A 26,756-nucleotide genomic window follows, 5' to 3' on the forward strand; every position below is an offset into this window, starting at 1 on the left:
ATGAGTAAATTTGGGTGATCAATCAAGTGCGATATTGTCTATATGCTGTCGAGGAAGTCCCAGAAGTACACTTAATTTACGCATAATTGCCAAGAAGCTCGTATGTCTGTTTGTCCCTGTCTGTATTTTCTCCCCATTGTATTATCTCCCCATCGTATTTTCTCATCCGTTGTCTTCCGTCCTTGTCCGTTCATTTATCGCCATTTCCATTAGTCAGGAAAATTAGCCTGAATATGACAACCTGGATTCGTGAGGCTTGAGGTGTTTTTATCAATTTATGTTGCTTCTGTGTGGTTTTGATATTACACATGTATATACCTAATATATTATGTATCCTGCGATCAAAAGGAAAGTTCATTAAACTTCCCATCTCATTTTTGGAGCCAAACTTGCGTAGTTACAGTGAGCAATAACTTGGTGAGAAACTATGAGATCATTGTGAATTGTTTGTCATCATAGCTCTTGATAGATGTAATAAAATTTTTACGCTGTTTTTATAGCAAGTTAGTTGTTATAAAATCGAGCTGAAAATCGACAACACGTATAAGGATATCAGAGAATGTTATTAGTGATGTGCATTCTCCTCAAGTGCCCCCAATAACTTAATTAACAGCAGACACATGCATAAGTTCTTGCTTGGAAGAGGTCCATCGACGGACAGAATGCCATAAGTATGTGGGTAATCTATAATGGAGCAATCCCCATTTCTATCAAGATCCGTAGCATTTAGTTTGTATAGTCCGACATGCAAACATGAGGTGGCCATTTTGCTTGGTTATGTCTGAATTCATGTCGTAATTGTTTTGCCTCCTGGTAGTTTCTTTAGAGTACTCATGGAATGAAGACTACACATTTTACTTCTGTGAAACCGCTTTGCATCACCCGGAATCATGTGCCATTCTGACTCTGTGCCAAACCCCAATGAGCATACCGATTATCATACTTCCAATAATTCTGTTACATGTTGGATTGCTCAAAGCTACCACCGAACATTTGCAGGACCCTCAGTAGGCTTCCAAAACCCATGAAGACTTGACACATGGACCGACCAATCCTCAAAGCCAATGAATTACTGTATTACCCAAACATTCTTTCTTGTACATCAATATAAATGTATGATTTTATTTATTTAGTTTTTTTTTTTGGGGGGGGGGGAGTGGGAGGGAAGATGATGTGTCTTACATGTACATTGGCCCTTTGAAATGCCAATTTTAATCATTAGCAATAAATTGATTCTAAATGATCTCTGTGCCTGATCAACATGTTGCAAAATGAAAATTTCTTTTAATAAGCTTTGGTTTCTCATTTCTTTTTGTATTTCCTTTCACAGGCAATGTCGTGAAAGAATTGGAGCAAAACTTGGGAATGATCGAGGTTGTCAGCGATGCCCTGATAGTACGCAGAGCGAACTCTCTTGTTAGCCTCAACTTCCTCAGGAATCTACGAAGAATAGAAGGGCGTGTTGGAGGACTAGAAATGAAGTAAGTTACACTCCAGATATTCAGCTCCCCTCCTGGAGTCCCGGGGGGGGGGGGGACTTTAATGAAGTAAGATTAATGTAGCATATTTGCTGATTTAATTTAAAAGAAATTCACCTGTTTAAAAGCGATTAAACTGTTTCTAAAAAAGCCTGGGATAAACAAAAAAGGATGAAGGCTGATATTTACATCCAATGAAAATTTTTGGTATCATCCGATCCAATCAAAGCCATAAATTACAGGGTTTATTAGGTGTTGGAGCAAACCATCTAAATTATAGCCGATACTCAACATTATCAATTATTGAAAGCAACAATTTCCTCCCAAGTATCCAGATGTGCTGCGAGGGTTACTTCCGGTGCAAGTTCTTGTTGTATCTCAGTGTTGGGAGCACCTTGAATGTTGAAAAATCCTCCCAGTTGTCAAACTGTCACCCACTGATATCAGTCCATATGATTGTGCAAACTATGTAAAAAAATTGGTAGAGTTAGACAAATTATGAATTAGCACTGAGCGGAGCTTTTGCGCTGACTGCTACTGAAAGTGCATGTCCCAGCAAAATTAACCTGGATAGCGATAGTTTATGTTGCTTGAGTTTTGGCTATACTATGTGATAAGGAGAATTATGCTTTCAACACTAACACCAACACTAAGCTTGAAATCACCCAGTGTAACAACTAGCAGTGTTCAGTTATTGGTTATATATTTTTCCATCTGAACACAATTATACACCCCTGACATCTTGATATAAGGGATTATTTCAACAAGCTTCTACAAAATTACAAAATTATTAATATGGAAATTAGAGATTTTAGTAAAATGGGAACATTCATGTCATTGAGAAGAGTAGATTTATTTACCATATTTGTTCTGTGTTATGGATAAATCAAAATGCAATACATCTAAATTCTTGGTCAAATAATTATCGAGATGTTTTCATTCTAATCAGGAAGGATCCACACTATTATTAATTTCCCTTGGCAACCAACTTTAGCAAAGCTAGATAAAATCAACATTATTAGAAAGGAAATTGAGCAGGAGTATTTATAAACTATAACCAAGAAATCTAGTGGCTAAATAGTGTATTAGCATTGCTGCGCCATATGTATTGTATTAAAGGTAACTGAAAACTTGTGGAAATTGAAAGCTTTAAAGGAATTTCACCCACGCAAAAATATTTCCATTTTGTTTATTCTCCTTCACCTTCATAGCTAAATCTTGATTAGATTTATTTCATCTTCATAACTTAATCGCCTGAGGCTTGGCATTATCAAAAGATTGTGAGTTGGTTTACAGAAAAAACAGGATTAATTCTGTATATCTTGGAGAAATATCAAAATTTACCCTCTCTCTTTTTCATTCTCATACTGCCAGCAGTATAGATCTTGTTTATGTATTCCACTTGCATTTTATACCAATTTATTCATCTCAAGTATCTTATTGAAAATGTTTTAATGAAGTTTGTACTTTCAGCGACTACAGCTTCAGTAGATAACATATAGTTATTAGTACCTAAGGATTTATCTATATTGTTGCTGCATTGATAAACATATCTTTCAATCATCTCCTTATTCCAAAATATGTATTGGTTTTGTATTGTATTGTATCTAATGTAAAAAAGCACCAGCAGTGCTAATTTTGAACATGTGACAGCCCTATGATGTACATGTGTGGATGTTTTTCTCATAATATGAAGTCTGCTCTTCATATCTTTGCACGTAACATTTCAGTATTCAAAGACTTTGAAAGGCTCCATTTGCTTTCAACGCCATCATCTCTAGACCTGGGTCATATAGACTTCTTATGATTACAAATGCACAATTTCTGTAACAGATTTACTATCAGCCAATCAGATTGAAGGAATTCAGTATAGCTTTCATATGTTATTGTAGATTTGTTATTATAACAAGTTTTATGAAACTGGCCCTTGAATGACTCAATTTGTACCTGGATTCTTTAATACATGTCATGCAGTATTTTGATCATGTAGTCTTATGATATATGCCTGTGAGAATGGTAAATAATTACCCCCTTGTCTGCTACAACATTTATACGACAGTATTTTCCAAGAATATACAGATTGATAGCCACTTCCAAGCGTCCCTGCTTTGCAATAAACATCAAATTGCCATCGCAATTTCTTTAGAGCCAAAATTCGTAACATAGTGGCAATTGATTTGAGGTGAAGTTCTACAATGTAATGATGTACATTTTTACCCTTTCATTGGAGGAGATGGTTTGTATCTCTGATCAATGGGCTTATGGTTAGGGTAGTGATGTGATTTATTATCCATTAATAATTGTTAGATCAGTGCTTAGGCAGTATGATTGACCTGGACACTATGGAATTAATTTTCATTCAAATTCAGTAATGATAATAATAACACAATATTTTATACAATAAACAAATGCATAAACTTAAACACATGCATGTAGTCCAAAGCAAATATTTATATGAGGTATGGTAGAAAAGAGGCAACCGAAATGGCCCTGTCTCAGTGCACTTATGGATGCAAAGAGGATGTAAAATGTTAAAAAATAATCTTGCCATCCTTTGGAAAACGCTATGTATCGGTTGTGTACTCATTGAGTTTTTCGCCAATTTTGTCCATTTCTGGAGCGGATAAAAATGAGCGGAGTCACCCCTTAAATTTTGCTTGTCCGTTTGCCCCTGCAGCATCCCTTTTGTATCCACCGGCCACGTGGACAGGGCATTTAGTTTTAGTGTTCAAATGCAAAGTCATGTTGTTCCCATCCATATTATGAATTCTTTATATTGAAAGCGATCCTTTCATCTTGCATCTACAATAAATATTCTATATCCCTTATTTTGTCTTTCCAGTGAGTACTCCCTATATGTGCTGGCAAACAACAATCTCCAACAACTCTTTGACTTCTCCCAGCATCCCAACATCAGCATCGGCAACGGCAAGTTCTTCTTTCACTACAACCCCAAGTTGTGCTACTCGGAGATTGAGAAACTTCACAATCTCACCGGGATCAAGGCTCCGCTTAGCAACATTGATGTCTCACTTTCATCCAATGGAGACCAAGTTGCTTGTAAGTCTGTTGTGACTTTAATGTATAAGTGTGCGTGCAAGTTTGTTTGTTGGTACCATTGTAATTTCTGTTCTGAAACCAATTTTAATTGCTTATTTTGGGTTTACTAGCACTATACATTACTATTTGTTTTACTACACAACTCATTTTTATGTAATAATGATAATAGCTACTCATATATCTGACTTATCTGTAGAAGTTTATCTCCTTGTATGGCTCAAATTGCTTGTGAAGATGGGTACAATTTAGCAGCATTGGTCAGGCACCCGCCGGGTGGGCTGGTTGGTCTGAGAAGTACCAGTGCACTTTAATACATGTACCTCCATCATCTTTAACTTTGCAGAAACTAATAGCTATAAAACCTTTAATGAAAATGGTTCCAATGAAATAAATGGCTTGCTTCAAATTTAGTGAACGAAACAATATTTTTTGGGGGAATGTTAACCTTTTGTTGAAGTCGGTGAATTCACGTAACGGTTCGGCTTCTATCGGTTGCAGCGGACAGGCCGAAATTTGCAATGTATCATGGGAAAAAGTCAATATCTGTTGCGCCCACCAGTGCATGCATGCATGCGCTTATCCAGTGCTGGCCGATGCGGATCGACCGGCTTGCTTATATGTTATGCTGTTTCCTAGGGTCCAGGATGTGGGTGAGAAGTTTGATTGCAATTTAGACCATTTTTGGTGAATTCTTTCTCCGCTTTTGCTACGTGATTTTTATTTTTGAAGCTTCACAGTCACATTACAGTACACTAGCACTGTGCGCTGCCTGTGCCTGCGCGCGATGTCGACCCCAAAGTCAGAAATTTGGCCAGTCCACTGCAACCGAGAGATGGCGCAGCATATTGTGAATCCACCGAATTGGCAGTGAAATCCATGTAATTTTCTCCCGTTTCGCAGGTAACACCCATCGTTTGAATCTAGAGTTTGCTTTCTTTCAATCCGTGCTGTCGGTGAGATGGTCACCTCCAAAGGGAAAGGGAGATGTGCGTGAGATCGTGGGTTACATCCTGTCTTACCGTGAAGCGTAAGTTACATCCCCAGCGTTTAAGAGTATCACAACGAATATTGATATCAAGTGTCTCGGTACACAGGAGTTACAAAGTAGTAGGGTCCGTATTCTGATAGCAGGTTTAACTTAACTCAGTTTTAAAGTTGTGGTTTAAGTATGGGAAGCCAATAGTATCAAATTTTTTTTTATTAAGTTGTATGTTTCTTATGTTCACTGTGCTCTTTCCTGATTCATCGATGGTGAAGACAATCATCTATTTATACTTCCTAGACATTTATGAATGATTTGAGAGCCAAATGAGCTGAAGTATGATATCTCTACTGTTGTGATTTATGTAACAATTGGCTATCCATACTTAAACCACAACTTCAAACCTGAGTGTAAGTTAAACCTGCTATCAGAATACAAGCCTAGGAGTTTATCCTATTTGGTAGGACTTTTAAGGGGAAAGTGACTCTGAATATCATTTTCCCCCTAGAAATTGAATTTTTGAAGTTTGTCTTAATGATGTTTTTTAATGTTTTTCAAAAATCTATGAAAAATAGGATTTTTCACAATGAAGGTTGGCAGCTCTGAATAGAGTGTCTTCATTGTTGGCCTTGAATATAGAAACATGCATGTCAGATTTTGTGATACTGATACTGTGTCACAACACGACTGAAGAAGATGTGATATATACTAACTTACACCCCATCAGGCCCCAAAGGAACGTGACAGAGTTAGACGGTGAAGATGCATGCGGAACCAGTCTTTGGGAGGTCCAGTACATTCCACCCACCGAAACGTCTACCTTTGTGGCCAATCTGAAGCCGTGGACACAGTATGCATTCATGGTACGGACGTACACCATCGCCGGGGCTCAGTTCAGCGCCAGGAGTAACATCCAGTATCTGTTAACGCCAGAATCAAGTAAGTGTTTGTTTTAGGGATGGTACAGACAGTCCATTAATGCACTTACATATACAAGCTAAAACAATATAGAATGATGCAACACAAAATTTAGAAAGGTTTACAAGAGAGAAAATGTAGCCGAAATGAAAGGATTTCAAGACAGCACTTTAAATTAGTCCTGGGTGTGATAATCTATTTGATGGATGCTTTTGTTATAAATGAACAAATTTCTTTTTTTAGACGTGACATAGAATATTAATCAAGCTTATCTGATCTTTTTTGTCTACTTACGTCAATGTTTATTTTTTTAATGTTTGATTGACAGAGGCCTCCCCACCTAGCAGCCTGAATGTCATCTCAAATTCGTCATCTGAGCTGGTCATTACCTGGAAACCACCAGAGCATCCAAATGGAAACCTCACACATTACATCATCACATGGGAACCTCGGTACTTATTCAAACAGCAGTTTGAAGACAGGGATTTCTGCAGAGAGAGTAAGAATCATGGAACTTCCCTCCCCCCCATTCCAAACCATTGTAAAACCTTCTTGAGATTCAGTACCTACCCCCTCATTTTTGTTTTTTTGTGAAAATATCTCACCCAGTTGCTTCTCTTACCCTTTATTGTGTCTCACACAACTTTTGAGACCAACTTTGGGACGCTTGTGCAACAAGTAGTGCTACAGAATCAGGTGCATGGCAGGTTATTAGCAGGGCTAGAGATAACTTAAATTTCTTCAGTGCAACCTACAACCCGCATGTACCTTAATTGTCTTACATGCAATATTTTTCCTTGCCTTGATTTATATACGGTATGCTTCTATGTTTTTCAAGAACTGCCAACCCTGCGGAAGTCCGAGTCCAGCACAGAGATGGAAACATCAGAAGACGAAGACACTAACACTACTATGGTTGGAGCGGGATGCTGCACCTGCCCCATCGATCCGGAGGAGCTTCGAAGACGGGAAGAAGATGCCCGCTTCCAGAAGGATTTTGAGAATCAGCTCCATAATAATATATACATGAAGAGGTTGGTTGGCATGGAAACCAGAGATTTTCCTTCTGATTATGATAATTATCTTGATGACGATGAGGAGGAGGGGTAGGTTGTGTTTGCAGTGGTAAAATACTGTCTCAAGTGGGTCTCAAGTGCAGTTACGATGTGTTGTCATGATTGTTGTAGTGAAGTGAGATCGTGTTTTTTTCCAGTTGATAGTCGTATTTTGTTGAGGATTGGGGAAAATTACTGTCCCTAGTGTTGGTGGTGATGATGATGATGATAATGATGGTGATGGTGAGAACGATGACAACGATGATGATGGTGGCGACGATGAGAATGATGGTGATGACGATAACGATAATGGTGGTGATAAGGATGAGGAGGAGGATGATGTCGATGATGATAAGATGGTGATTATGATGGTAACATCGACAAAAGGGATTGTGATCAGTTGCATTGATGATAACAAAGACCTTATTAACATAACCATGTGTATACAGCATGCTCTAATCATTAATACCTGCATTGTGCATAGCAAATGGATGATATGCTGGTATACATGTATATATGTCTTGAATGAAAAGAAGAAAATTCTTCTTCCTCTGAATATTTTGTTTTTATCTACTCTTAATCTGAAACCAGGGCGGTTATTCACCGATGATACATAATTTTAAAAGCCAATTTCCCTTTTAGCTGACATTAACAGTATTACTTGTTCATGTATTTATTCCACTTTCAAATTGTGTGGGTCCCCTCTGCTCATGCAGGAAGAAAGTGTACAAGTGATGCATGCACAGGAGTTTATAATATTCAAATATACCAGGCTTTGAGGAAGTATAGTGGGAATTATTTTTCTGAGGTTGGGCTGGCATTACTTTTTTCCCGACGAGGGAAAAATAGTAATTTGGCCAGTACAACTGAGGATAAATAATTCCCTCTATACTTTCGAAATAAAGGCCTGGAATATTTGTTTTATATCCTTCATTTAATAAGGTAGAACAATAGTCTATCTACTATTGTACACATAGTTAATCTTTTCTTAAACGTGCTGCGCAGACTGATCTACTTTTCCCAAAATCACATGCTCAGCGGAACGCGGATTTGTGGCTGTGCTGTCCCTTGACTGGACTTGGCCGGTAAAGTCAACTCGCTGACCGGTGCGACCGAGAGATTGCATGATCTGTGACGTCAATGATGGAATAGTCGACTATTCCATCATTGACGTCACGGCACAGCACATTTTCTTCTGTGTGCGTTTAATTTTTGACATCATTGCAAAATAGTGGGAATATGTTTGGTCACATGATGCTATTTAAACCAATCAGCATAAGGATTTAATTTATGTAGGATATAATGCGATATATCCTCACCGACATGAGGCTCTCTTCAATCCATTGCATGGAGATGTTAGGCTGAGTGCAATGGGTTGAACACAGCCTCAACGAGACTGGATCGCTGCATAATGGATGAATGAAGACATGCATCATTTGGTTCATACAACAACTCTTCTAGATCATGTTATTTTACAAAATAGAAGGAAAAAAAAACAAAAGAAGATGGAGTTGAAATATATTTGCCTTTGTCCAGCAACTCATTTTATCTGACAACATGTTTATTTTAATTGTTTTCATTCTTTTGTGACGCGCTTTGATTCATGAATCTAAAGTGCGCACAGTCATGTGCTTACTCTTATGCGCGCAAACATACACACATACAAAATGTACATACACACATGCTTAGTGGTACACACTGAGGAAGAGAGCTAAACCATGCTATGGGAAAATAAAAGAATGAACTGTCACCGTGCAATGGAAAATAAAATTTACGTGCAGCACAGAATATATCAAATATTGAATGGCTTTCAACCAATCAAATTGCAAGCATCTATTTTTGAGTTGTACAGTGCGATTCAAAAAAAAGTTTACACTTAGAAAAAGTCCTGTAAAATTATACATTTGTAATATCCTGAAGATTTTTCCACATTTTAACATTGGCACAGATCCATTTAAGCAAATGACGATATAACTGTCGAAAAATATTTCCGCTTGAGTGAGCACCACTTACTTTTGAAAAGTTAGTGAAAAATGATTTGCGCAGAACTTTGAAATAGTTATGGGAATGAAAGTAGACCCTAATCATGAAGAACACATGGAATTTAGCTAGTAAATTTGATTAGAAGATATCTTTTACCTTTTTAACTTGTTTCCTTGCCCATAACACTCCGAAGAGTGCATTGTGCCCCACCCCACCCCCCCACACACCAAGACCATTGTGACGATATTTGCTTTACACTGAACTGTGATTTACATGGAATGGCTTAGGCTTGATTTTCATTTTGTTAATCATTGTCAAGCTTGGGAAAAGTGTGGAGAAACAAGTATTGAATGAAAAATGAAATGTAAACCCACTTTAAATGATAAAACCTTAGTAAAAAATGCTGGAGATGTTTGATATAAACTTTTGTTCAGATTTCAGTCATGTCCTAAGATCCAGCTGGCATAAAAATGGTAAAGGTTGTGCTTACTAAGTGTTGAAATTTCAATTTTGGTGGAAAAATTGTTACAAAATGTTTGAATGTATCCATTTTTATTCAATTGACTAAAAGTGCAAGGGAAGTGTATGAGAAATGTTTCGGAGGGTAAGTTTGATTTCGCCCTTTCCCTTTGACACAGCGTGAAAACGAGCATTTCTGCGCAAACAGGTTTCTGCGAGCTTTACAAAAATGGACAGTTATCACTCAAGTGTAACATTCTGTCAAAACTTTTACTTTTGTTGGATAGATGAGACCCAAACCCAAGATTATATGCAAAAAAATCACCCACATGTTGTATATTTTTTAATTCACAGGGCTTTTTCAAAGTGTAAACATTTTTTTGATACGCACGCACTGTATAATATGGGATTGTATTTTTAGATTTTAATGTTAGAAAACCCTTTTAATTGCATTTTTATGACTTTGTTTTTGAGTGCTTAAAGTATAATTAATATTGGCTGCTTATAGCACCCACCAGTTGAAATCGGGTTTGTTTACAATAAAGGAAAGACTGATCAGAGCTTGAAGAAATTTGCTTTCATGTAGAAAGGAATGAACTATTGAAAATTTTTTCAGGTGACACCAAAATTCATTTCAAGCCTTTAGTTCTTGACAAATGTTTTGATTATTAAGAGACATTGTTTATTCTTACTTACTGTCTGATCTATAAAGGAAAGCAAAGATGTTGATAGCATTTTTTGATTTGATGGAGACTTGGTTTGAGGTTACTTGCATTATGGTGAAAAACAACCTACAAATACTGCATATATATGAGGATCTCCTCTTGTTAAATGAATAGAAATTAGTGAAAAAAAAAATATGTTGCCTCATGTTACCTTAACCCTTACTTAATGGGGGTGGAGGATAATTTTTTGACCGCGTAGTTCACAGACTGTTTACTTTTAAGCCCTGTGCATCTTTTTAGACCAAATGTGCGACGCCTAGGGAACGAGGTTCCGAAAACGAAATCACGTTATATTTTGTAAACGCATGAGACCAAAAAATGCTCAAAAACATGATTCCGTGTACAAAGTCTATGCAAATTTTGTTTTTCAACCAAAAGTCATATATATATATTTTTTTTTAAATACTTTTGTTAAACAGATTTATTTTATGCTACGTATGATTGCAAAATTGTCCCTGACAAAGTTCATAAAAAAAGATTGAAAAAACAAAGAAATATATTAGAATTGAAAAAGCAAAGAAATAGATAGGAAATTGATTATGGTTTATCAATATTTTTGTATACCGTATATTTGTTGGGAATGTAAAAATTAATTTTCATTAAAAATTAGCATTCTGCTAGCTAAGGTGAGTTAAAGGCAAAAACATACCCCCCTTCCCCCCCAAAAAATAGGCCAAATTTTATATGCTTATTAGCATAATTGATAAACATTCAAGTTTTTTTTCTCCAAAATTTAACTATATAGTCTTGTAGTTAACATCTGACTCTCTACATATGCAAATTTTTGCAGCGATCAGCGGCCGAGATCTAAGGGGGCAGGTCAAATTGACCCCACCCCCAATATATCCTGGTCTGAAATAGCCCAGTTAAATAAGGTTTATGGCTGATTGTAGAGGCATCATATTCAACCAAACAACGGTAATTATGTGATATACAATTTTCCCAACAATTTTTCATCACAGCGCAACACACACAGGCACAAAGGTGTCTTCCTTGTGTATTCTTTATTGATTATCCTTTTACATGGCCTCCACCCCACCCCCCCAGTAAAAAAGAAGGTACATGCATTTGATACCAAATAAACATGTAAACTTTTATTACTTCCTCAATATTTTTCAATTAAATTCTTCAATTTAGTTCTTTATTCCATTTCCGTTCAAAACATAATACAAAGTAATATAAATCAGATACAATTTTACAGATGAACATTCTTACTTCGTTAAAAAAAAAACAGTATAAAATTGAGCACAAATGGAAATGGGGGGGGGGTCCACTAAAAGCAAAGCTTGTCAAGTGTGGATCCCCCTTGGAAATGAAAAAAAATATTGTCTACTTATTCATGTATGCGTGTATATACAGGAAAGAAAAAAAAAGAGAAGGAATAAAAATTGACGTCTTATCTAGACAGTTTATCTGTCATCCTTACCCCTCTTTTTCACCCTGTCCTCATTTTTCAAATTTTCTTTTTTCTATCTTCCTTCCCTCTGATATCTCTTCCCTCTTCTTCCCTTGTCCCCCTGTCTCTCCTGCTGCTATTCTCTTTCCCCCTCTTTTCTCTCCCTCTTCTCTCTATGTCGCTCTTCCCGTTCCTCTCTCTTCTGCTCTCTCCTTCCCCTCTTTCTCTATATATCTTTCACTCCTATTCCTCTCCCCCTTTCTCTCTTCTGTTTCCCCTTCAGCCTGCCCCTCTCCTCTTCTCTCTCTCTGTCGCTCTTCCCATTCCTCTCTCTTCTGCTCTCTCCTTCCCCTCGTTCTCTATATATCTTTCACTCCTATTCCTCTCCCCTTTCTCTCTTTTTCTGTTACTCCCCTTCAGCCTTCCCATTCTCTCCTGCCCCCCTCTCTCTCTTTCTCTCATTCCCTTTCCTTCATTTCCTCTCTACTTCTTGACCCGTCTACTATGTTCCATACCTCCTGGCTCCTCTTCTGCTATCCCTCTGCCACTTGTTCATACCCTCTTTCTCGATCTCCTCTTCCATCCACACACCTCTTCCTTTTCTTTCTCCTTTTCCAAAGCTGCCAACTAATATGTTTTAACGATATTAATATATAAAAAAATATATATTTTTTTGGTTAAAATTAATTGGCATGCTTCATGTGTGTAATTTATCAATTTTTGTACCAAAATATGTTTTTTTTACCTTGAAATAGGATTTTATTCATGGATCAGTATGATTTTTGGGTCAACAGAGGTTGGCAGCTCTGCTTTTCTGCCATCCCCAAACATCTTAATGCCTCAATTCTGAGCCATTTTCTCTCTTTACCTCTCTCTATTTAAATAAGTCTTTTCTATCCAAATTTCTGGTGAAACAAAATTAAGTCAGAAGCAAATGTAACTCCTTGTTCAGACTGTTCTCCAAGAAAATGGAATATTGTCATGTGAGGTTTTTTTGTTTTAATGTTCACACCTGTCTCTCTGGCTACAAGAGTCTCCGAGACGAGGAGAAATATGCAAATTATTTTGTATGGTGGTCACACCATACTGTACACTGCTTTACTAGGTGCACTCTTCCTATACAACTTCTCATGTAAAAACACCTGTACCCCATTAAATATACCCCCTCCAATTTTCTTCTCTTCAAGGGGAGGGGAGAATCCCTGACTATTCAGATAATAAGATGGGAAGAGAATTCTCTGAGATGCAAGGAATTTCTCTCCCCTCGGATAACAGTGTGAACGTTGCGTTTAGCTAGTTTACCATTAAAGGAGAGTGAAGTTGATGGATGGGCTTGTTTATGCAAGCGATGATAATGATATTCAAAAACATGTTGTTGCATGCCGACTGCGATTGAGGGCATGACTGCATGGACGACAGAGTCAATTTGATTTTGGATTCATCATTTACCTATACAGTGATTATGAAGGAGGAGTACAAGGAATGTGTTGCATAAAGCATGGTATTTAGTATGTCGCTACAAATGGGTAGATGCCATCAGTGGCTCAGTGAGCTATTGAAGAAAATATGTAAAGTAATTCTTATATCATGTGAGGCAAGCATGGATGTTATTGTCCTCAATGACCCTTCTACTCAAAGCTAATTTTGATTTGATTTTGATTACTTCTGAAAATATTAATAAAGAAAGAATACTTGAAAATACTGTTTTGCTACCCCTGTTCATCCAAGAAAATATTTGATTTGTCTTTTCCAGGTTGGCATCCTAGCCTGGAGGTCCTCTTAGTTTTACTGTCTCATTGATTTTCTTCTGAAACACTGATTATTGAATGTACTTTGCATTTTGGTGCATATTTATTATAACTAATTTGATATTCCTTGCATCAATGCAAATAAGACATGTATTGATATTGTCTACATATCTGAGTCATGATAACTATATTAACTTTGTACTTAATTCAATGAAGTATTTCATGCTGATCTGTTGTATACGAAAGTCCCATAACTTACAGTGGTGCTAGAAAGGTGGTGAATCCCACCAGAAAATGTATTCCTTCATGCTGAGTGTTGAACAGAGACAACAACACTACAATGTTCGGCGAGCCCAGAGAAGCAAACTTCATTGAATGTAATATTTTATCACCGGACATCACAATTCAATATCTAAAACATGGCAGAATCTGGAGGGGTTCACTTACTCTTTAGCACCACTGTATATGTAAAGTAAATATCATATGTTCCCTGTTCCCCAACGATTCTATTAACACCTGTTTATAATGATCATGCCATCCACCCCCCTCCCCCACTTTCTTCTCCTTCCATCTTTTGTGATATCTCTGGGCCATTCTGTCTCTTCATAAGTCATTATCAATCTATTTTTTTCCATCTTGCTTCCCTCATACCATGGACATATATCATCTAAACAATAAACGTGCTTCAAAGTTTTATCTATTTTGAATATTTTTCCCATTTGTTCATCCATCTGCCCATTATTCTTCCATCCTACTAACTGCCAAATACTAATGGTTACACTTCGTGATTCCGAAACATGTAAATTGCATATACCTCGATGTTCGTTAATCCAAAAACGTAAAAGGGTTTGTTAATCCGAACATTTGTGGCGTTATTCCGAAGGTTCGATATTCCGAAAACGAAATAAGGTTCGATGTTCCGAAGATTCGTTAATACTAAAACGAATAAGGTTCATTGTTCCGAAGGTTTGATAGTCCGAAAACGAAATAAGGTTCGTTTATCATTTCATTTTCGGACTAACGAACCTTTTGAATTACGAATCTCATTTTGTTTTCGGACTAACTAACCTTCGAAATTACAAACCTCATTTCGTTTTCGGACTCACGAACCTTCGGAATTACGAACCCTCTGAAATACGAACTTTCGGAATAACGAACCTTCGGAATCACGAATGTATGCAAATACTAATAGTCAATCTGCTCCTAGGTAGGGCCCTGTTCTATCTATCTTTCCATCTATTCATCTTTACAACCATCCACATTTTCTTCCATCCCTCCATCTCTTCCTATACCCGATGTCTATTACAATAGTTCTTCTCTAAAATACTCATCTGCCTATTCATTCTTTTATTCATCCATCATTTCATTTGTAGTTTTGAAAATTCAAATAGCATATGTTTGTCACTGTCCTTTGAATATAAAGAAAAAACAAAATATGTATTAAATGATAAAAAAGTAAAGCAATTGTGTTTATTTTCCTCATTCAAAATTGCAGCATAGTTCTGAGTGTAATAGATTAATATTATATGCAGCTATTTTTTCATTTTTTTTCTTCAAATTTTCTCAAACCAATTGCCAATTTATTTTCATCTAATATTACAAGAAATAATTTTTGTTAATCATGAAAAATGAATATTAATGTCCCAAATAAGTTTTCCTAACTTTATATGGACTGTATTAACATGTCACACCCCCTTCCTATCTCAAACCCATCTATATGTGTATACACCCGGTCATGAAACTTTCACCAACTGATGATACCTCGTTGCTATGGTTACCCTCCCTCCCTCATCCTTCTCATCTTTTGACTAATTTTTAACTCTTCTTGTCTCGCTTCACTTCACTAACCAGGGATTTCATTAATATTAGTAGGTATGTACTAATTGTCATTTTCCTTCAAGAGGAAAACAAATCTATATTATTCAAAAAATGTGATTGCTGCCCAGCACTTAATCATTGGCTTGTTTTTATTTGAGCTTGCTTGCTATGATAAACAAAATGCAGTGTAAAGTGAAATGGTCTTGCTTGCATGTTGCTCCCTATGAAAAAAAAATCACCCTCAAATATCACACCATGTATACCTTTTTTAATGCACATTGAAATGATATTGGTTCTGCACATATTAATCGTCATGTTCATATTGGCACCTTAACTTGAAGTTTACACCCTATGTGAGTGGGCATTTGGTAAAATTTAATGAAATTTGAAATGAAGAACCCAGAAAGCTGTCGACCAAATTGTTCCTATTTATATTAGATTCAAAATTATTCAGTACTTGTCTTTTATCATCGAGTTCTTTCAATGATTAGAATCATTAGATAGTATTAGTATTCTTTTATTTGGTAAATGAAGATAAAAAATGATTAATCTTTTAAATAAAATTGGAAGTAGAAGTTACCACTTGATTGCTAATAAGTGGTCATGAGAACAATATCAGATTGTATTGGATTAATCATTCATTTATTTTTACCCTTTACATTCACTTCAAGTTTCATTCTGTCTTGTGAAGATGATTACATAGTGGTGTTTTTTTTTTCTCTTTTGTATGCATTTTAGCATTTGATTTGGTAGTGGGTTCGACAGCAAATGGCATTGCATAATAATGTCAGTGTGTCTGCAAAACGTTACCAAGATTGGAAAGTGTTAATTTCCCCCTCGAATATAAAACTGTGTAAACTAGAGGAGTTGCGATGAAACCTTTCTCATTAATTTCCTCACTTGTTAGGTATATCTTATTTGCAGATCTAGACCCATTGCAATAAAGTTACTAGTATGGTAAGTTTGCCATCCGATGTTTACTACCATGGTAACGATGATCAACAGCCAATCAAAATCAAGGATTCTATGCAAGTTACAATTGGATGGCAAAGTTACCACAATAGTAAAGTTTATTCGGCGGGGCCCTGGATATGCAGAATCCTTACCTTGTCTTTGGTAACCTCTTTTATTTGTGGTAAAATATCCATGGCTACCAAGGGGAAAGAAAAAATATTTTGTACTAGGGCCATCTTCTTATAACTGTTTGTCCGAAATACCATTTGTTGTGTAGTAATACTTATTGTGGGCGATTTTGGATATAAGGGCTGAATTCTTCTCATTGGATTCCCCATTTTCCCCCTTCTCTGACTTACCATATCACTATAAAACAAGAGAATGGTTGATAGCATGCAATGATATGCTATTTATTCTCAAATGCCGTTTAATTTCAAACAGCTGTAGGAGGGAAAGGATAGCTAGTACTAAATAATCAAATGTTGGAGAAGAAAATGCACATGAATCAATACATCTTCATTCATTACTTGTTAAATCTCTTCATTTATTTCAACCATCTGAAAGAAGTTTGTCTTGCATAAATATACGGGAATTTCCATTATGAAACATCATGTACAATGTATTTTACACTAGATTGCTGCTTTAGTGTATTAGGCACTGGTGTGTGTTTCGAAAATGCTTCTATCTTATTTTGCAATCTTATAATTATTTTTTTCTATTTGGGAAGTTTCAACTCTTAGCAAATCTCATTTGAAGTTTCCAGCAATCCATTGATAAATTATTATGCCATTCTAGAATTTTGAATACCAGCTTTCGAATAATGGGGTACATGTTAATCTTTTTCTTTGCCTTTGTACCATATTTAATGTGACATTGAGAATTTACTTTTGCCATGTTTTGCATGTTGAAATTTGTATCCCATCACAATTATATGTGTATTGAAACCATAATGATGCAGACATTTTTGATGCATTTATTCTTTTATCGTTGTGCAAGTTCTATTACTGTTCTTTATGCAATAGAAATGTGTCATTTGCATCGTAAGCTTGTTGGACATTATGGCATGTGGAATTACATTTGTATATTCAGTTGTCAAGAACTCGATGCAATGTAACTGAGGATTTCTTTAAAAAGGTAAGATTTGTTCAAAGTTTACCAAGTGACTTCAGTTCTCCAATCTTGACACTATGTCCATCATGTATTTGAAACCTTGTTTACAGACCTGGCACACGTCGCAGGAAGCGGGATGTCCCAGGCAGCGCGATCCAAGATTTCGGTACCACGTCCTCTACCACCACCACCAGTTTCATCACCCCTATACCGACCACGCCCACCCCTGGATTCAACCTTAATGGCTCTTTGTACCCCAGTAGCCCCTCTTCAGGGGTGAATGCTTCCACCCCTCCACCAGCCAGGGTTGAGGAGAGAGTCATCGGTCTGGTGGAGTCGTTCCATGTTCCTGGGTTGGAGCACTTCACCGAGTATCTCATCACCCTGCAAGCTTGTAACTCCAGGGAATGTAGCCGTGCTTCAGCTGTATATGGACGCACCCTGCCAAAAGGTTAATCACATTCATCTATTTTAATATCTCATTACTCTCAGTATTGCAATGCATTCAAATCAGATTTGTTTAATAGATTTGTTTTTGGGGAGGAGATGTCTTTGCGAGAGCAGAGCTGGAAAAAGGTAGCAAAAAGAAATTGTTGGTGCCAAGTGCTATAATATATTATACTTTGTCAAATATATCTTGTAAAAGTCATGAAAGAACTGTTGGTTTTGATACAAAGTGTACTATGCAATGAAAAAGGAGGGGAAAATCCTGCACCTTTGGACCAAGATATCTTGTGAATGCAATTGAAGACTGCTAAACCTGAGAGAACAATGGAAGCAGCATTTACTTGCACCAGACACATTCTGGCACCATATGCAGATGGTTCACATGAGTTGAAGCTTCCATTTTTTTACTCACGATTTTAATCACACTAATCATGTGTTATTTCCCTATATTCATTACAGAATCGGCTGATCAGATAGAGTCTACCGTGATGATAAACCACACCTCAACAGACAGGGTCCACCTGACGTGGGCCGCACCCACCAACCCCAACGGCATCGTCGTCATCCACGAGGTCAGGTTCGAAATGATCGACCCCAAGGTCGACGATGTCGGTGATGAACGAGATGCGTATACGGTGGTAGAGAGCCTCTCAACACCAAAACCAGTGGTATGACTAAAATAGATATCGTTTGTAGTGAAACTAAAGACAACCCATAGGAGACAAAAAATGTGGTCTTAATAGACAGATGATCCTGACAGGTGATCCTTCTGTACAGGTTGCCGCTAAAGCAGATTTCACTTCACATATTTTTTAATTACATAACAAGTCTGGTCAAGTCATTATTTACAGATATTAGCCTAACAAACTTTATGTAATCAGGCGAGGGGCTGTGCAAAATGTGTGCTGTACTGAAATGGAAGTCATTTCCAATAGGTGAAGGTTGATTGTGGTTGAGTTGCTGTTAGGTTGTTAAGAATAATAACGTTCATATTTCAAAATACTTTACGGATTCCATGACAAATGCAAAGGTGTTTTGATAGTGGGGTTCAAAAGGTCTTTTTTGACTCGCACAAATCTGTGCTTTCTGAAATGAGTTAGACCCAGAAATGTAATCCTCCTTGATCAGTAAGTCATTTTAAAATGGCCCCTTCATTTTTTTTCTTCAATTTTTGTAGACACAGTCGACAGAGAACACTGAATGTGTTTCAGCAGAGGGATACAGACGGGTGCTTGGAGCCGAACTCTTGGGGTTAAAGGTCGGTAACTACACAGCGATGGTGAGGGCGGTGTCACTTGCCGGCGAGGGTCCGTGGACCAAGCCCGTCACGTTCAGTGTACCGGATATCACAAATAGTAAGTATACCTCATCTGTATGAGTCACAGATGATCAGTTTGAATCTGTTCTCGAGATAGAAATCATGATTAAATAAGATCTAATACACTTTTTTTTTTAATGAAAGCGGTGCACCCCATTACCACTTCTCTGTGGTGTTTGGAAATTTAAAAGAAATGAATTGCAATTACCTCCTATCAGTATGCTTATGCTTTTCCTGAGGAAGATGTCTATCACTCGGTGTTGAGGTCTTCTGACACACAAAGAATATCAATACAAGTCCTTTTGAAATGTTTCCCTAGCTTCAGTCCGCAATAGGCTGACTGATATGTGACTTTAGGCAACTTGTTGTATTCTGTGAAGCTATGATTGATGATGTCTCTTATTTTCCTCTAGATCCTACCTACGAACCAGAGAAAGCCTTACCTCCGATGATGGGAGTTACAATAGCAGTCAGCATCGCAGCGGTTATAATTATTATCGTCTTTATCATCATCTTCCTGAGGTGGCAGTAAGTTATCGGTTTACATTCCACTTGGCCCCTGTCTTAAGAAGAGTTACAATATATTATAATCAAACTCCAACTGTGATTTCAAATTTCTATCTCTTAAGCCTTACAAATTTAGATCATCGCAGTTTGAGTTTCATTTGAATTTACCTCTTGGTATGACCTCTTGTTCATTTGATCCAACTGCTGTTGAATTCATATATTTGCAAATTGGATATTGTGGTGGCTACGTTTCTTGTATATTTTATGAATAAACAACCACAATTGTTTGCTTTTCTGATATATCTCAACAAAGTGAATGGAAATGTAAGAAACCAGAAAAAATAGTAACCCACAGGAATTTTACCATCTTGAGGTGAACTCATGGAATGTTTTGTATGTGAAGTGTATGGTGTAATGAAAATGATAATAAACATAATTATATGTAGCTCTCAACACTTACTTTATCGGAAGTTGCTATGAAGCCCTCCACAAGAATGTAGCATAGTACCTTATTGTTAGTACAGCAGTTGTTTGCTCTAGGTTAGAATGAATGAATGAATTCCTGCTCTGTCCACAAATGCCTCATTTGGGTTGAATGCAGCACAGACAGAGTATGATGTGGCCTCATCTCCCCCCTCTAATAAAAAGATTTGAGTCATCTACTGTTGACCTTTAATGGATAAATGTATTTTTTTTCTCAGTTATCGCAAGGACCAGATGCCTGATGGTGTTCTCTATGCGTCTGTCAATCCAGAATACATGAGCACCAGTGATAGTAAGTGTGCCATTTGGTTATCATCTCCAAACTCTCATGAATCGGTCCTTATTTAATTTGAATCGTGTAAAAGAAATGCCAATACAAGGCAATATTTCCCCATGACGATGAGTATGAATATCTGATTGAAGTGGCTTTCAAATGATCAATTACTATGTATGTTGCATATTTGAAATGGGAAACAAATTAAAAAGACTTGTCATGAAACCTGAAGATGATATTCATGAAATATGATTGATTATTTGACATGTATTCCATGCACATGCATATAACTTCATTCTTTCGTGAAGCGATCTTTTGGTTTGTATGTAATAGTACTCTGTCAAAAATGTGTAGTGATATTCACTCCTCACAAATATTTATATCATTATTATTATTGTCATCATCATTGTGATTTCTCCAGTGTATGTTGCTGATGAATGGGAGCTCCCACATGATAAGCTGGAGATTATCAAAAAGCTAGGAAAAGGTAGTTTTGGTATGGTCTACGAGGGTCTAGCCAAGGGTGTTCTACCAGATGAAGAGGATCTTTCCTATCATTATTGTTGCCATCATCATTATTATCATTTCTTTAGTGTATGTTGCTGATGAATGGGAGTTTCCCCGTGATAAGCTGGAGATCATCAGAGAGCTTGGAAAGGGTAGTTTTGGTATGGTTTACGAGGGTCTAGCCAAGGGTATTCTTCCGGAAGAAGAAGAGATCTCAAGAGTGGCCATCAAGTCTGTCCAAGCCAACGCTTCCATGAGAGACAGGATCGAGTTCTTGAATGAAGCATCCGTGATGAAGTAAGTAGAGAGGGCGCTGTTTCATGAAACTGATTGTAATGTTAGGCATGATTTTCCGAATGACTGGATCATGTCCGTAGGTGTTTGAAATTCTTAATGATCTCAATTCCCATCAGCTAAACTTGAAATATGATCTTGTTAGATTGATATGGTGGTGCAAATGATAGTGATATTAATTTTCAATGTTTTCAAAGTTCAATATATGAATAAAGTTCACCATGATAACTGTCTAATAAAAGATGTCAGCAGTGTCAGTTGTCATTGACAAGTTCTCGGATGATAGAAAAACTAAGATCTCTCTGATATTGATCAGTGCTGAAGAAAATCATAGAGGTGTTGAGGTCATGAATGATTCATATGCATATATAAAAATGGAAATGACAAGATGGGATGGATGATGTTTGTATAAAGGAGGAGCTGGAAGATGAGGATTGGGATGAAGAGAGGGAGAAGGAAGGGGTACTGAAGTAGAGGAGAGGGGGAAGGAAGAAGGGGGGAGGAAGAAGGGGAGAGGGAGCAGGTGGGGAAGGGAAAGGAGGAGGGTAGTAATAGAAAGAAAAACAGCTTTTCGCTTTGGAGGAAACAAAACTTTTTCAATTTTGCTATGGATGATAATGATATTGACAATGTAAGTGATAATACTGAAGATGAATTGATTTATCCTTTCCTCTTATTCTAGACTTATTGATGCCCACCATGTTGTGAGGTTACTCGGTGTCGTTTCAAAAGGTCAGCCGACGTATGTGATAATGGAGTTTATGGCCCAGGGCGACCTTAAAAATTGGTTAAGAGCAAGAAGACCTGAGAACCAACAGGACTTACCAGTAAGTTGGAGACTAGATAATTTCATTTTTGCAGAGGTAGCTTTTTATGATATTCAAAATCATATGAAGATTTCGTGAAGAATTAGTTGTATTAATACCCTGGTAACATGTAATATTTCTTCTATTTTATTTTTTTGTATCAGCTGATAGATCGTAAGAATGTGCCCACCCTTGAGCAGCTTCTGAACATGGCCGCTGAGATTGCGGATGGCATGTCATTTTTAGCAGCAAGGAAATATGTTCATAGAGATCTCTCAGCCAGGAATTGTCTGGTAGCAGAAGATGGAACATGTAAAGTAGCAGGTATGTTTCGTGTACTAATGAATCTTTAGTGAACAATTCTCCTCCCTCGCTTTGTTTCTCTCATGAATCTTGTGGTGATAGCTGGTGGATGATTTGTTAAATACTTAAATGTGGATTCATTTTTGTACTGGTATCTTGGAAAACGAAACAAACATAATCATCAGACATTTTGATGAAAGTTGATTGTATTGTCCATTTTGCTAGACATGTACCCATAGAAAAATAAATATATATTTTTTACCTGGTGCATTTATTGTACCGAGCTGGTGATGATGTTGATGGTAGTGGTGGTGGTCGTGGTCATGGGGATGGTTGTGGTGGTTGTGATGAGGACAATGACGATGCAGGGACCGCGGAACCGGGGGTGGGGGGGAGGCTTCAGCCCCCCCACTTTTTTCCAAAACAGTGTACAAAAATGTAAAAATGACCATAGGATTGAGATTTTTAGCATGGTCAGCCCCCCCCCCCACTTTGAAAACCGTTCTGCGGCCCCTCCGATGTTTGTGGTGATGTTGTTGATGGAAGATGATGGTGGTGACTGTTTGGGCTGTGGTGGTGATTATAGTATCATGATAGTGTTGTAGTGGTGCTAGGAATCATGTGAATGGTGATTATGATATAATGATGAAGGTGATGATAAGACTGACTGGTGGTAACAATGATGCTTACACTGATAAATGTTAATAGCCCAAAGAACAATCTCATTATAGTGCATAATCATTACAGATCTTCTATAAAGGAAAATTTCACCTCTCTGGTACATGTATCTACACTGTACATTATCTTCTACTAGACAATAGCCTTCTGCCTGTGTAATATTAATATTTTGAAACGATGATAATGTCCACCTGACTTTATCCTCTTTTGAATAGACTTTGGGCTAGCAAGAGACATCTATCAATCCGATTACTACCGCAAGGAAAGGGGTGGGATGCTACCTATTAGATGGATGGCTCCAGAATCTGTCAAAGATGGTGTGTTTCAAACAAGCTCAGATGTTTGGTGAGTACACAATAATACAAACAGACAAAGACAATCCGACATACGGACATATATACATATAAAGAATGAATGCTGAATTATCAACTTGATAGGTTGCTTTATAATTTCTTTTTTCAAAGATGGCGTGTTCTAACCAAGCTGAATTATCATTCTGCTGAGTTTAAAATTATCTCTCCCCACCAAGTTTCTAAATTTTGATACTGTCTATTTCGTGACATTTTATTAAAAATAAATGTATTTTCATTGATGTTCCCTTGGAGCCCTGCCTATTGTTTCAAGCATTTTCCTGCTTTTTATAGTTGGCCCCTGCATTTTATCTGACATACTATTTTACATACTTTATTTATAATGCAATTTTCAGTCTTAATATCTGATACATTATAATTTATCTTTTTTATTGTCACACATGAAATGTATTCATTTATATCGTTGTTATTGTATGCAGTTGTTAGTTTGTTATTGATTTATGAATAAAATGCAGAAAATTCTGCAACCCCCCATACATATCAATTATGAAAACATATGAGCATGCATGTATTGAACACAAAGTAATTCTGGAATCTGGAAAAGACGGTTGCAATGCCGATGAGACAGTTGAACAAAAAAAAGCTGACTGTTACGACCATAATCTGATAGTTAAACAAACATATTGGACGTCCTGACAATAATAAAGGAGTTCGTCCACAGTCTAATAGATCTGTGGACGATCTTTAAAATCTAATAGATCTGTGGACGATCTCGTCTAATGGATATCTTTAAAACCCACCATCAGTGTTGTATTCTCAGTAACCTAACTCGCTGGTTTAATAAAACAATTAAATAAACAGTCATTCACAAGATCATAGATGAAAACACACAATAAATATATTTGTATGTTATATTGTATATTATCTCCACTGGCTTCATAAAAAAAAAACTGCATCATTATTTAAATTTCCCATATGTACTTTTCCTCCTCCACCCCAAATAAAAGAACTTGATCAGTAAGCTTTTTGTGATCCCATGCACAGGTCATTTGGTATATTATTATGGGAGATGTCAACATTAGGTGAGCTGCCTTACCAAGGTCTATCAAATGAGGAGGCTGGAGAATACATCAAAGGAGGAAATGTACTTAGAGCACCAGAAAACTGCCCAGAAAAAATGTAAGTCCCTTTCACCCACTCTTTTTCAGGAAAATATGCAGATTTCTTCCAAAGAAATTCTTAAAGGACAAGTCCACCCCAACAAAAAGTTTATTTGAATACAAAGAGAAAAATCCAACAAGCATAACACTGAAATGCTAGTTTGATTTTTCTCTATTTATTCAAATTAACATTTTGGTGGGGTGGACTTGATCTTTAAAAACTGTCAAATCGAAACTGACATTTTTGTCTTTGTTGTAATAGAATCAGTTCTTGGCACTATGACACTCATCCAGATTCTCTTATTCTTTTTGTTTTTCTTGTGTGCTTCAGAATACAAGATTTCTAGATAAAAGTAGACAGCACTAAATAAATTCTCAATATTATCATTTTTTAAAAAGATTTTATATTGACTTGTTTATGGAGGGCATCTTCATCAATTTCTTTCTGTCTTGACTGAATTTTTTTTAAAATTATTCCTATGGGTAATATTTTTATGGTAGTGGGTAGGTAGAATATATCATAACACTTCATGTCTTTTTTTATTTTTTTCTTTTCTCCAATCCCAGGCATGAAATTATGATGGCCTGCTGGCAATATCAAGAGAAGCTAAGACCAACCTTTGGTGAGATTCTACTTGCCTTGGAAGATACCGGTCTTCTTCAAGAATCCTTCGCCCAAAACTCCTTCTTCCTCAACGAACAGCTTCACGCCAATGAGGTCCCTGACAATATGAGCTCCAAGGAGCTAGAGACAGTCTCTATCCTTGACCAGAATGCAAGGAACAATGAAAACCTTTATACCAACATGTCTAGCAACAAAGCAGCGGGAGCTAGCAATGGGGGGAACGGTTCTGGTGGTAGTGTCCAGGTACCCATCGTGACGGGACCTTCGTCGTCGCCGAGGGATCGGAACGGTAGCCTGACGGGGAATGGCTCAATACCGCACGGGGTCGGGAAGTGCACGGAATGCTGAGGGTGGGTGTGTCTTGGACTTCTATTCTTTTGCATGGTTTGAGATGGGGGAGGCAAGAAAAGCCACTGTGAACTGGTCGAAAACCTCTCTGCAGTCACATTGGAGTCGAGGAATAAGATCACGAAAGAAGACAAGACATGGAATGGAACAGATGTCTTTGAGGGTTCGAATCTCATCCATCTAAAACGTAAAGGAGGAGGATGTGAGGAAGCGGTTACCATGGCAACAGTAGAGAGATGGAGAATGCTCCAGAACTGCTCAGAATGGACCTCGGTGGATTGCAAATGAAAAAGCAGTATTAAAATGGTTCAAAATGAAGCTATGGATGATTTCATAGATCTGATATTTTCAACTTCAGTTTTGTGGTCTTCAGTGCAAATGGATTGCTTGCATAGAGATATTTTGGGAGGTTGTGCAAATGAAGATGGTCAGTATATCAATGTAACTTCTGTTAATGAGTACCTGATAGAGTAAAACCAGGGTCTGATATGAAATGGTATGGACCAATATCAGATACAGACGAATATTCCGAAGAATAATTAACCTCTGCCTTTTATCGGTGTTCAATATCTTTCTTTTTTCATTTCCTACTCCTTTTCTTCTCTTCAAAACTTCTATATTCTCTCATTCTATTCCTTATTCATTTCTCCCTCTTCTTTTTTATCAATTTCTCTTGATTTTTTTCATCGCTTTTCTTTTCTATTTGTCTCTTCTTTCCTGAAAGATAATGATTGCTAACAGTAAAGCAATTTATTAAGTGCTTGTATCTACACTGTGTGTGATCAAGACGCTATTAACATTTCTTATCCTGGATTTAGCTTATTTCTCTTTTGTTTCTTCCCCTTTATTCATCTCCCCCGCCCCCCTCTCTCTCTCTTGATCTCTTTGACAATGTCTCTGATCATATACACCATGTTTTATCAGTAAGCCACAAAAAACCTCTGGATGTTCATTTGCGTTTGTTTTGTTTTATATGGTGCAATATTGGATAGTAGAAGGGAGGAAGAAA

At 37.1% G+C, this 26,756-nt stretch overlaps 1 protein-coding gene across 1 annotated transcript; it reads left to right on the forward strand.

Annotated features, from left to right (window-relative positions):
- LOC121414981 (insulin-like peptide receptor) lies at nt 1-26,756 on the forward strand. The gene is made up of 19 exons (XM_041608024.1): nt 1-4; nt 1,331-1,481; nt 4,321-4,538; nt 5,439-5,565; nt 6,248-6,459; nt 6,767-6,937; nt 7,277-7,472; nt 15,656-15,676; nt 17,797-18,137; nt 18,593-18,801; nt 19,311-19,488; nt 19,865-19,979; nt 20,660-20,733; nt 21,309-21,519; nt 22,199-22,343; nt 22,487-22,646; nt 23,519-23,648; nt 24,659-24,793; nt 25,342-26,756. Exons 1-19 carry the CDS (start codon nt 1-3, stop codon nt 25,745-25,747), a joined length of 3,204 nt encoding a protein of 1,067 aa, XP_041463958.1. The 3' UTR covers nt 25,748-26,756.

The sequence above is a fragment of the Lytechinus variegatus genome, chromosome 5, assembly GCF_018143015.1.
Source record: "Lytechinus variegatus isolate NC3 chromosome 5, Lvar_3.0, whole genome shotgun sequence".
NCBI lineage: Eukaryota > Metazoa > Echinodermata > Echinoidea > Temnopleuroida > Toxopneustidae > Lytechinus > Lytechinus variegatus.

What these genes read in the sequence shown, in the direction of transcription:
- LOC121414981 (XM_041608024.1), top strand. An exon ending in CAATGGAGACCAAGTTGCTT is followed by an intron (nt 4,539 to 5,438) that starts GTAAGTCTGTTG and finishes CCCGTTTCGCAG; the next exon opens with GTAACACCCATCGTTTGAAT. An exon ending in TGGAACATGTAAAGTAGCAG is followed by an intron (nt 22,647 to 23,518) that starts GTATGTTTCGTG and finishes TCTTTTGAATAG; the next exon opens with ACTTTGGGCTAGCAAGAGAC.